Below are 13,669 nucleotides of genomic sequence, written 5' to 3' on the forward strand. Positions count from 1 at the left end.
ATCCCAAACCCCAGACAGATGTGAAGCAAATTATCCCTATGTCTGAAAGTAGCTACAATATCAGACAAAGGTTTAGATAAGCCTCTTATTTAAAAAGAACTTAGAACATAAAGGCATGTTCTAATGCTAGCAAAATCAATTACAGCTCACGGTGACGTAATTAAACAAGAGAAGTCAATTTCAAACTCAAAATGTGGACTAAATGTCAAAGATTATACAATTTAATTTTTATTTAATCTGACTCAGTAACTCTATCATTTGAGGAAATAGAAATGGGAAATTATAGTAAAGACTGAAATCAATAATAATAACTGCACATAATAATTTACATAATAATAACTGCACATATCTTTAAGAATAATTTTCTTTATGTATTCAGTTTCTTTCTTCAACATGTTTCCTTTCCATTTTAGAATTTAATTAAGAATTTCTGGTATTTTAAAAAACACCAAATACATTTAGAATATATAGAAAAAGTGGCTAATTTTATTTCTTTAGTAATATGAATATTCAGAAGAAATATGAAATACATATAGTAAAGGCTGGTTACAGAGCTGGTGTGGCAGAATTTTTAGGATTTAATGACACACAGAACATGAAAATCTAGAAATGGCAAAACTTTTAGAATTTAGAGCAGGCATTGGAAGCAGAATTTAGGATCCACAGAGATTGCATCAGGTGGGAAAATGGCTAGTGCCTGCTCTGTGTATGATGCATTAAGACATATTAGATGAATCTTTTAAATTTAAGTTTTCAATTTCTTTACTAATAAAAAGTCCTCTTTCTATAATGCCTGCCCAAGTGATAAAATTAGAAGCATTTTTGATATTTTCCACGCTTGTGTCTAGAGAAAAGTAGAGAAAATAAAGGGAAGATAAACATGTTAAGAAAAAGATTCTAGTATCAGGAGTAAAACATTCAAATATTATGTTTTCATTATTCTTCCAGACATTCTCCAAAAAGTAAGAAATTCATCGCAAACTTTCTCTAAAATTCATCCATTACGTGTTGATACCATGGAGATATTCTTCATTTTGCCACATATTTCTCGAATCTTTCGTGGGTCTATAAAATCTTGCTTTCAAATCTTTCTAAACTTTCCAATCTGCAATGCCTAAAATACTAAAGAAAACCAATTCTGTAACAGAAAAAAGCCAGAAATATTTTGAAAAAAAAAAAAAGGAGGGGAAAAGTGTAAAATTAATTTTATAGAGAAAACTGGTGCATTTTCTGAGAATTTTGAATATTCTGAGACAATTATATGAAAAAAAAAACGCTTACTGTGAAAAAAATTAAAAAGAAGGCATTTTTATTTAATTACATAGTTAATTTCAATATGTTACCATTATCTTAATGAAATTTATCAATGTTATGATGTTTTAAAAAAATCGTCGAAAAATTTTCAGATCTCGGAATTAAAAATGTTCTATAGAAACTGATCTTAAAATCGCCAAAATGTTGACAAGTCACCAAATTTAGAACCGTTTAATAAAAGAATTCACATCCCCAAAAGCAAAAACTTGTTTAAGAGCTCTTTATTAGAAAAAATGAATTTCGAAATGCTTATGTTTCACTTCTTGCTTGGAAACTTGAGTATCCTATCATTTATATTAGAAATAGAAACAAATTATAACCCATGAACCCATTCAAAAGATAGCCATATATGTCACAGAATCGCCAAAATATTCCTCCAAAATGCTAATTCACACTCAAAATGGCAGTCATAAAAACAGACAGAAATTTCAGATTATTAAAATTAAGGACCTTCTGCTAATTTTGGCCAAAATTAAGAACCTTTAAGGACCAAAAATCGATTCCAAAAAAATTTAAGGACTTTTAAGGACTCATGGACCGTACGAACCCTGGGTTATTTGGAAGGGAAAGATGAATGGCAGATCCTCGTATCACCCCCCCAGGGTGTTCTCACTTAAAACTGGACGTGGAAGCTAGATTCAGCATTATAGAATCACTTGTGGTACTACAGAGATGATGGCCAAGCTTCTACTTCTAACTGTCTATACGTCATCTTACTAGATTTAAACTGATGATCTAAAATCCAGAAATTTTCACAATCCAGAATCGCCGAAGTCCCGATGATTCTGGTTCTCGGACTTTCTACTGTAGAATTAAAATAAAACATTTGTGATACTGCTTATTTTGGACATATTATTAATGATCCAAAACCAAATATTTTGCACTCTTGTTAATAAGCCTTGAACTGTTAAAACATTTTCTGCAAGAGATATGTCACAAGTTAATTCAGTCATAAGTGCAAATCTAACATGTATTATATACTTTTTAAATACTACAAAATATAGATATATGCATGAAAACATTCAGTAAAACACATGTTGAAAAATAATATTAATTTGAAATAAATTCTTTTATGGGTTACCCAGAACAATTTTATTTTTTTTTTTTTTTCCCCTCTCTTGCAGGAACAGAGGGAGTTTCACTTCAACTATTCTATGCTAAAGTTTTTTCTGAGATGGGTTAAGCAAAAGTCATAGATTTATCTTGAATTCAAAATCATCATGTCTCATTCAAATAAACATTAAATTTTAAAAATTAACATGTTAGCAATATATTCCCCCTGCATTACTTACATTTGATACTTAATGTATATAACAGTGAATATATAATAAATAATATACCTAAAAAACTTCATGTCCACTTGCACTCTTTCTTTCTTTTCTTCTTTCTGCAATTAATAATAACAATGTTTTTCCTATGATATAGAGCCAGGATAAAGGTGAGGCAAGTGTATTTGCCTCAGATGAACAACACAAAATTAGTTATGAACAGTAAGAATTTCATTTTTAAAATATTATGATTGTTAACTCTGAAACACATGCACCACAATTTCAAAATACCTTATTAAAATAATTAAACTTTGTTAACATTATTTATGATGATTTAAAAGCATTATATTCTTGATATTGGTTTCATTCTCTGTCCTATATAGCCAATCAGATTTCCTCTTTTGAAAAGATTTTCTCTGTCAGGATGGAGTCTCTCAGTTTACTTTTGCAACTAGTATCAACTTTAATAAGCAACCAAATTATTGAAGTAAAAAAATAACTGATTTACTTAACTTTCTTCCTGCAGTTAGTTTTTTTTTTCTTTCTTCCCCCCCCCCAATACACATTTTTATTGCATTAATTCAAAGAAAGGGACTAAAAAAGTACTGTGATAATCTACCTGATAGAAAATTAATGACATTAACTTATAATCAAAAGTGCTGCAGGTTGAATATACTACACACACTTTTATAATGTTAAAGTATAAATCAGTATTAGTGTTGGATATAACACTAATACTGATTTATGCTGTATTAGTGTTATATATTACTGTATTAGTGTTGGATATGTCACTGAAAATTACAGCGATGTTTTGTTGAGATTAAAGAACTATCGGTAGGAATATTTACTGGATTTAGAATCATATTGCAGTTAATTGACTATTGGGGCATTGTCACTGCAATGAACAACTTATGTTACATGATCTTCATTTATACCACTTCTCCACATTTCTTAATTCTATTCATTAGAAAATTTCAATCTTTATTTTCTTTCAAATTCACGGATATCATCATAACTTAGCCAGCATCTGCTATACACTATTACCAATGCATTCTGAAATTGCCGACTAAACGTATGTTGTTCCTTTCAATTTTGTCTTATTTCTATTGCGTGCTGATGAGTGAAATGTGATGAAGTTAAACCACACCCAATTAACTGCCAATTTTTCAAGGTCTAATTTTAAATCTAAAACTTGGGCCTATGAGATCAAAAATTTTACAAGAAGCTAACCATCTGAAGCCTTAAATGGGGGAAACATTTATGCTACATTTCTGCAGCCCTGTCTGAGCCTTATCAAATCAATTCAGAATATAAAGATCCCTTTTAATGCACTGATGCATGAACTTTGTAAGCAGTGTCCATGACTTTCAGATACGATACCATATTTGCTTTGGCTCTTGCATCAAAAATAATTTGAAGGTGATGAATCAAATGATGAAAATTCTCTTGGTTTTACAACATATTTGGTGCCAATGTCCAACATCTTGGATTTAGCAGTTACGTGTTCAAAGAAGACTGGTGCTAGTAGAGAGAAAATGCAGGCTTCAATAGATGGTTTGGAATAATTATGTTCCTATCATATTCCCACATGATGACAATGAAATAATCAGACATGTACTGGAAAGGAGAAAGATGATGAAGAGAAAAGGAGAAGATGAAGATGATGTGCAAAAAGAATAATGAAGTTACATGGAACAAGCTGGTGAACTAAAGAAAAGATAAAACATGTAGAATTACAAGAAAGCTGACAAAAGATTGCAGACTTTTCATAAGATTTACTGAGCAAAGTTCATTTACTTCAGTACATGATGCTATGAAGTTTCATTACATAAAAAGCCAATTTTAAAAACTCCTGCAACAATCTTGTAAGCAAGCAAATATTCAAAGCTATGTATCATTACACTAAAAAAAAAAAAAAAAAAAAAAAAAAAACCTCTTCCATGTGATAATTAAAGTGTTGCTTAGTTTTATTTTTCTGAATTATCAAGTTATACATGTTTTAATTTTAAATAATCTGTATGATTTCCAGTATTATTTACTTCACAGTTTCTGATTGATTGCAAAATTCAACTAACACTCTGTGTAATGCAGCTTCTGCAAATTGCATCAGAAAACATAAATGGATAAGTTATAGAAATAAATATCAATTATCAAGAGAATCTCTCATTCAGAAGCAATCAGTTCCTGTTGCTATTCATTAAGAGAGATTCTATGTTAGTTAATTTGTTTGTCCAAATACCTCTTTGCCTTGGAGGAAAAGATATCCAAGTACAACTCTGATATGATTAAAAAAAAATGCTAAATATATAAATACTTTATATGCTAAAAAATAGAGATCACATAAAAAAATTATCTAATATATTTAATTTATATTAATTTGAATAGCTTTAAAGCACATAACAATCTAATTTTTATACATTGTTTTGATGATCAATAGAAAATAAACACAGCAACCTTTACTAAAACTAAGTATTAACCTAAAATTCCTTGATTATATGTGCAATAAATTACCCATGATTTCATTTATTATCGACAGAAAGATTATATAGTAAAGTAATTAAGTAAGTATAATATAAAAAGTATTTCTTATTTCTTTTAAAAATTAAAATTGATCTTTAATTAAAATTTCTAATGTATAACCCTTTCTCATTAATCCTTATTACAGCATACAAAATCATTTAAATCAATCTAAAAGTTATCCTTTTATTACATTGATTTTCTAATTCATTAGTCCTTACTCTAGCTATTAATATATCAAGGAAGAAACAATTCTCAAAACATAAAAGGAAAATGAAAAACATGAACAATTTTTAGTGAACAAAAAGGCAGACAAAAACTAAGAGAAATTATTTGAAATGCAAATAAGATACATAACTGAAGGAAATATCAGCTTGTTTAATAACAAAAAAGGGAGTTCTAGATAGATAAGCAGTTCAAACTCTCAAACATTTACATTCAAAATTATGCTATTGTTATCACTTTGCTTTTGAGTTTCCTGACAAATTTTCCTTGAACTTTTATCTATTAGGAAATTAAGCAGTTATTTTTTTATGTAAAACATAAAATAAGCATTTTAGTGATGCAGTAAAAAAAAAAAAAAAAAAATGTATATTATTTAACAGAATAAAGTATCATGTTTTTCCTCCACCTATTAACATCATGTTATTTTGTAATTAACAACCAATTATCTTAAAGAAGGAAGAATAAAATGGTTTAAATCCTATTGTTCTTTGAACATTTTTGTTTCTACCGAGTTCTTTCACACAAAAATCTTACTTTAATTACTTATGTCAGAGCTTAAGCTGATTTACACTGAAATCCAAACCTAATTTTTTTCAAACAAAAAATTGCATCATTTCTCGTTGAATATTACCAAATTTTATTTCCATCATTAATTCGAAAGCCAATAACATTTTATAAAGCAAAATTGTCCAAGTCGAACTCATTACATTGGTAAAAAATGTAGAGAAGCAGTACATACTGAATGTATGAAATACTTTCATTCATAATTTGCTATTAATGTTCATGGTAACAATGTATGGACTACTTTTTACCCTCCATGTTTTTCTCATTATTTATGGCTCTAGCCTAAAAAACAGGTAATTTTTTCCATTGCCAACAACTCTTAACATAGAAACCAGTGAGTGATCAGCTCCAGAGGGTCAGCCAAAAATTAAATTATGAAATTAATAAATTTTTAGCACTACAAAAATTCATTCCTGAAAAAGTTTACATAGAAATTAAATTTCTAACAAAATTAACAAATTATACATAGCAGCATTCTCAAATGTAAATTGCATGCAGGCCAATTGCCAGATGTGAAAACCACTAATGGTCCGGAATTTGTTTTTCTTAACAAAATGAAAATTTTTACTAACATAAAAAATATTTCAAATAAATTTTAAATTTCTCTAACTAAATACTTATCAAAATAAACATAAACAATAATAATAATATCCCAAAAGAAGTTCAAATATATATTTATCTTCTAGCTGAAATCTAAAGTTTCGATATCTGCAAGATGATTTTCATTCATTACACTCATTTATTACATTCACTACACATTCATTTGTAATTCAAATAATGTTGACAGCTAAATATTACATTCTCAGAATGATATTTATTTTAAAAAAATTTTAACTTTCTTAATTAATCATAAATAAAATAAAAAGTTATTAAAACTAAAAACTTCCTAAGTTTTCATCTTCTCAAGCAAGTCAAAACTTGAGAATAAATGACAGCCTAGTCTCTTTCTCTTATTATTAAATTTTTTGTTTACACATAAATAAAAGTACACTTGTGTGTACATAAATAATTATAATTTTTTTTATTTTTTACAACAGCTGGGCACTTGACTTTTCGATTCTTATAAAGTTTTGTAGCCTTGTACAAATATTATTAGAAATTATCTTCATCACAGACTGTAGATGTTCATCAGTCAATTAGGTTCTCTTTTTATTACTTTTCAACTGTCAAAAAATAGTTTTTTGCATATAAATATATTCCCAAACAAAATTCATTTATATCACACTTTAAATTAATTATCCCCATTTATAGATTTTCTGCTGTGTTTTTCCAAGTTGTTTTTTAACAGTAATAATGTAAACTCAGACTTCAAATAACTGAAACTTCGAAACCTACATATTTACAACAAATAAATAACTTAAATGTATTCCCGGGCCACATGAAATTGCTTCGAAAGACACTAGTTCCAGGCCACTAATATATGGCTTATATGCTTTAAAATAAATAAATAAATAAAATGCACTTACCTGGGCATATGCACATGCCACTTCATCAACTTCAGCTCTGTAATGCAGAAATTACCCATATAATTACAACATGCAAGAAGAGGCACGTATGCGTTACATATTACAAAAAAATAAAATGTTATATTAAGCAACATGAATTTTACATAACTGCATAATGCAGCCACTAAATATTAAATGTATAATATTCTGAGATTAAATTTATAGATCAGGGATTCTCAAACTTTTTTTTACCCTGTACCTCGTTTTTCTTATAGAAAATCTATGATTCTATTAGCAACTTTGCTTTTGTATCAAAAAATGAACAGTGTCTGCATATCCACAGGTAACACGTTCCAAGACTTACTGCAGATATATATGAAAATACATCTAATTTAATAATAATGTTAAATAGAGTAATAAAGTATACCATCATTTAAATTTTCATTAATATTTAATCTAAAATAGTGATGCTGAAAAATAAGAATAAATAATTCATTTGCGATTTTTTTTAGTTCTCGTCATTCTGGGTAAGTTCTTAGTTATATGTTTCCATTCTAGATGTCACATTTATATGTATCTATGGGTTATTGCGGATTGACGTAATCATTGGTATTAATTGACGGTTTGAGAACTTACAAATATTTTAACATTTGGCTCCCATTACTCATAATCTTACTACACAAACTAAACTAAATCATATAAAATTTATTTAAACAATGCAAGGTATAACACCTAATACTACAGTATATTCTTTTACATGTACATATTAAACAAAGGATTCTGTCACCTCAACCTAGTTCTTAAAAAACACAGCAATGAAGAATGCAGTACATGTACCATACACTGTAATGTATCAGCTCAAAAGGTGACAAAAATAAAAACCATTCTTTTCTCAACATTCATAAATTTGGAAACAAAAAAGGAAATCAATACCTTCTGGCCATGGATGGCCATGCTGCAACTTATTTGCATCACAATTATCACATTCATCCAAAAAGGATATGAGCCAAGAATATCAGAAAAGTTGCCTATTCCCAGACAAAACACAATAATGCAGAACACACAATAACTAAATAATTTCTGCATACAGACCAATTTCAAATTTCCTTTCCTTGTATCAGGTTTAAAGTATGAAAATAAGTCTCATGATGATAACTGTTACAGCAAAACCAAACTGGTTATGTCTAAGCTGCAATTTTTGACTCTGCTACAGTTAATTTATACTTAACTTTTCAAAAATTAAATTAAATTCAAAAATCAATGCGACGCATGCGCAGAAAGTTTGTAGCTTTGAGGTCCGGATCGTAGATCATTCCGGATTATGAGTGTCCAAATTAACGACTTTTGACTGTATCAGCATACAGTAATTTGATTACTGATGGGACATTTAACCCACTGGTAAATATGATTGGACAATATAGCCCACAAAAAGAATTTCTTAAAATCTGACATTAAAAGCTGAATTACAGTCAAAAGTCGTTAATTCGGACACCCATAATCCGGACCTCAAAGCTAAAAACTTTCTGCGCATGCGCCTCATTGGCACATGCGCACAGGCGTTTTATGCATGTGCGTAAGACCTTGACTACTGCGCATATGTGTGTGCGCAAGTGCAGAATACGTTTTCGCCTGCGCGTTTAATGTATAACGGACAATGTAAGCTAAAATTATCTAATTATCTATTTCAGTTAATGTTAATGATTGCGTTGTTCCTTAATCTTCGAATTGGATCCCGCTTACTATTTTTTGCAGACTGTAAGAGCAATTTTATAAAAGTAAACTTGAACTTTTCATTATGTCAAATAGAATTTCCGATGCTGGAACTTCCAAAGAATCTACAAAACGAAAGTATGTTTCGATGTCCAACAAACAAAAAGTGGAATTGCTGCAAAAAATGGATAAAGACATGAAGAATGTGACAGAGAGGTTAGTGAAAACAAAAAAATTTCGATTGACAAGTTAGTCGGTATTCTCAGCACAGCAATTAACAGGACTTGAACAGCGGAACTTTGTAACTGAACAAGAAATTATGTCTGTTTATAGAATTAAACAGAAAATATTATCACATAAAACGAAGCAACTTAAACAACTTACATTGAAAGAAATGTTTAATAAAGTGAACAAATAAATATTAAGCTTGCTTTTTTTTTTTTTTTTTTTTTTTTTTTTTTTTTTTTTTTGTAAATTTTGATATCCTTTAGATCATAATTGTTCTTTATTTCATAAATTACGGTTTCATATTTTTAATTTTAGAATTTCTGCATGCCATCTCAAAGATGACATGCAGTTTGTTTGCAATAAGCACCTACACAACAATGCCAATGATCAAGGATAATGGGTTCAATCAACCGAAAGAAAAGCACTTCTGGTTAACTGAACTCTATAACAGCTGACATTAGATGCATAAAATCAAATCAAAAATTCCATTCAAGCTTTTTTTTTTCCCAAGCAGATACTAATCCAATACAATTAAAATGTATTACTGATTATTGCTCCTAGTCATGAGAAGAACACTAAATAGTTATGAACATTACAAAATAAGACTCAATAGACTTATTTAGACAGTTCTAAATCAATACTTTTACTTAATATGTATTTCAGTCAATGTCATATACTTGTTCTCAGATATTAAATACTTTATCTTTAAAAGTTCTTCACATGGCTAAAATAAAGTATTTTAAACATACATGTTAAAAGACAAAGTATAGAAGAATACGTAAAAATGTATCTATGTTTGACCTTGGCGGTACCAGGACACTAAGTTTGTACAATTCTTTGACTTGTTATTTTGGCTTTGTGTAGTGCTGATTTTTTTGCGCTAAAACTACAAATTTCTGAGTCTGCAGTCAAACAAAATTCCTTAAGAGCATCCAAAAACTTCCTAAAATTATCTGAACTAGGATCTATATACTGGCATCGCCACATAAATTCACAAAAATAAGAATAAAAAATACCCTCCGTAGTGCTGGTATCCTCCGACGTTCAACCATACGCATTTCCTTCCTACAAACAGAACACTTAATAATGGCTAATAAGTAAACCTTCATTTAGACACCAGTCAAATAATACTTTTTTCACTTTCGTTCCAAGTCGTACAGAAACTACAAATTAATCTTATCACATTCAGCCATTTTACCGTGTAAACCACAAAATAATAATGCACTTATTACCCAAAATCCGACACACACTTTCCAAATCTTTTCCCCGCAATTCCAATTGACTGCAATCATGCAACCAATTACATCATAACAGGGTTTCCGTAACATTCAACTACTCCTACCATAAATGAAACAACAACTTGGCGACAAATGAAACGGCAACTTGGTGATAAATGAAAGAACTTAGCGATAATCCAAGGGGCACCCTCAAATCTGCTCTAACTGAGATTTTCTTAGGAATTTAGTCATCACCACAAATTTACTGTATTTTGAAAATAAAGACAAATGGAAATAATAATAGAAAATATGCTGATACATTTGTGAAAATCAACCTGATCATATGATAATTAAGAAATAATAATTTTTCATGGTGATGGATGTCATAAAAATTAATTCATTTAAAAACATTCTATAGAAATAATAATTTTTTAGGTTGATATTTGGATTATGGTAACTTGGCGATTTTTTGGCAAAAATTTGGCTACCAACTCTGCTACAGCAACCTTCTACTTTTTTTTTTCGGTGCATTTTGTCTTCATGAAGTAAAGAAATGTTTCTTTTCTTTTTATTTACTGAACACTTTTTCCAACAATCTGCTAGCCGAATTACACTTATGCTAGAAATTTTATGGAACAAAACTGCTTAATCATCACAAATATTAACTGCAAAATTGGGGAAAAGTGCAGAATCGCAAACTGCTTGCCGCGTTTTTCAGAATCGCACATACACAGTAACCATGTACACATCGACTTATTTTTACTTAAAAAAACATCCCAGAATTGCACAAAAATGGCATTGCGCACACTCTTCACTATATCCATGTACCCTGCTTTTTTCTCATAAATTAGAAAAATTTCACGATAATGCAGGAAAATTTTGTGAATCTTTAAATTCGGTAAGAACATATATGAAATTACCTGATCGCAAAAAAAGTATATACCCTTTCCAAGGATGAACATTTGCACGTATAAAATACAGTCAAAAGTTGTTAATTCGTACACCCATAATCCGGACCTAAAAGCTACAAACTTTCTGCGCATGCGCGTAAGACCTTTACGGCTGCGAATTTGCGTGTGCAAAATACGTTTACAAATGCGCGTTTAATGTATAATGGACGGTATAAGCTAAGCTCTAATTATCTACTATTTCAGTTAATGTTGCAGATTGCTTGTTCCTTAATCTTCGAATTGGATCCGGCTTATTATTTTTTACAGACTGTTAGAGCAATTTTATAAAAGTAAGCTTGAACTTTCGATTATGTCAAATAGAATTTCCGATTTATATTTACAAATATGTAACGGATCTACAAAGCGAAAGAATGTTTCGGAGTCTTTAAACAAAAAGTGGAATTACTGCAGAAAATGAATAAAGGCATATCCTTTGCTTATCTAAACTTTGACGTTTGTTTATCTAAACTTTGTTTATCTTTAACACCGCGACACGCACAATTAATTGGAAGTTGATCTGTCAGCACTATCCTTATCTTCAGGGCAGATGTTTTTATTTTATTTGGCTCATAATTGCTTACTAAATGTAGTATTTCATTTCGATGTACTCCGTCTTTGATATGATTTAAATCAAATGCCTCATCATTATAATTCGCTTCCGATAGCGAAGCAAATGACAGAGGTTATTGAAAACGAAAAAATTTCGATTGACAAATTAGTCGGTATTCTCAACACAGCAATTATAGGACTTTAACAGCGGAACTTTGTAACTGAACAAGAAATTATGTCTGTTTATAGAATTAAAGAGAATGTATTATCACATAAAAAACGAAGCAACTTAAACAACTTACATTTAAAGAAATGTTTAGTAAAATAAAGAAATAAATATTAAGCTCTTTTTTTTTTTTTTTTTTTTTTTTGTAAATTTTGATACACTTTAGATCATAATTGTTCTTTATTTCATAAATTACGGTTTCATATTTTTAATTTTATAATTTCTGCATGCCATTTTACCAGATTTAAACTGATGATCTATAATCCGGAATCGCCGAAGTCCCGACGAGTCCGGATTAACGACTTTTGACTGTAAATAAAATATCCAAAAACTTTTCCCTCTAAATTATCTATTATAAACGTCACCTGCAAATTTATAACGCAAACATTAAAAATGGTTCCAAATACTTAGTGTCAATTATTTAAATTCTTTCCATGCACATTTACTTCTACTCAAACATATTCCAAAATACTACAATATAACTCACAAAATCACGATCATTAAATTAAAATATAATTAAATTAAAAAACACTACTTAAGATATAAATAAGCACATATATTAAATTAATAAAAATTAGATTACAATCCTAATTACTTTAAACTAAATCATTGCTAATAACAATTTTATAATAATACCATATTAATTTATTTACTCCTTACATTTAGAACAATGCATAAAAATAATATCCTCAAATGATTAAAAATACTAACTTACCTAATCTTCTTCACAATCTTGATTGCATGACAGTTAAACTTTTCTTGTAGATTCAATAATCCAGTAGTCAACTGGCAGTCTATTCACCCACTAATAAGAAATTAATAAAATTTCACCCATACTCAAATGACTTTCAGCAAACCACGTACCCTTCCTTACACTCCGTTTCACAAAATGTCTTTTTTCACCAGATTTCTTGCACCACCATTCAAACTTTTCTGTAATATCCATCTTTTTACACAATCTCATTTCATTCCCACATATTGGACATTCATACTTATCCGCAACTAATCCTACACTCATACACCATTCAAGCCATTCTTTTGGATTACACGGATTTACTTTACATAGGGCCATGGGATCCAAATATTACGCAACACTTTCACTGAACATAGAATGAAGCTAATGCTATAAAGTACGGCAGATATTTTTATAAATTTACCCCCTTTTCCAATTAAAGAACTATGATTCGTCCATAAATGTCACATGACATATCTCATGATCTCTCATTTCCCTCACACAAAATAATGCGTAATCGGAACTGAGTACTTCTCACATTATTCCCAAAGTCCTAGGTAGTAACCTTTATTGCCTGTCGCCAAACTACCTGTTACCATATTCCAAAGATTAGCCATTTTTTATCCTGATGGGTGTCAAAAATTAATAATTCATTTAAGAAAATTCTATTGCAAAAATAACACAAAACCAGTGAAACAGACTATTTTACAGGCTGCATTTTGT

General features: G+C 29.5%; 1 protein-coding gene across 1 annotated transcript in view; it reads right to left on the reverse strand.

Annotated features, from left to right (window-relative positions):
• Abcd3 (ATP binding cassette subfamily D member Pmp70) overlaps positions 1-13,669 on the reverse strand; it is an 87,368-nt gene that overhangs the window by 71,224 nt on the left and 2,475 nt on the right. Inside the window, exons 2-3 of the mRNA XM_035350314.2 lie at positions 7,355-7,391; positions 2,655-2,701 (exon numbers count right to left, since the gene is read on the reverse strand). Of these exons, the coding sequence (XP_035206205.1) occupies positions 2,655-2,701; positions 7,355-7,391 (84 nt within the window). The remainder of the gene's footprint in view (positions 1-2,654; positions 2,702-7,354; positions 7,392-13,669) is intronic.

Source organism: Stegodyphus dumicola, chromosome 2 (assembly GCF_044657685.1).
Source record: "Stegodyphus dumicola isolate Sdum_Otavi_A_Nest chromosome 2, ASM4465768v1".
NCBI lineage: Eukaryota > Metazoa > Arthropoda > Arachnida > Araneae > Eresidae > Stegodyphus > Stegodyphus dumicola.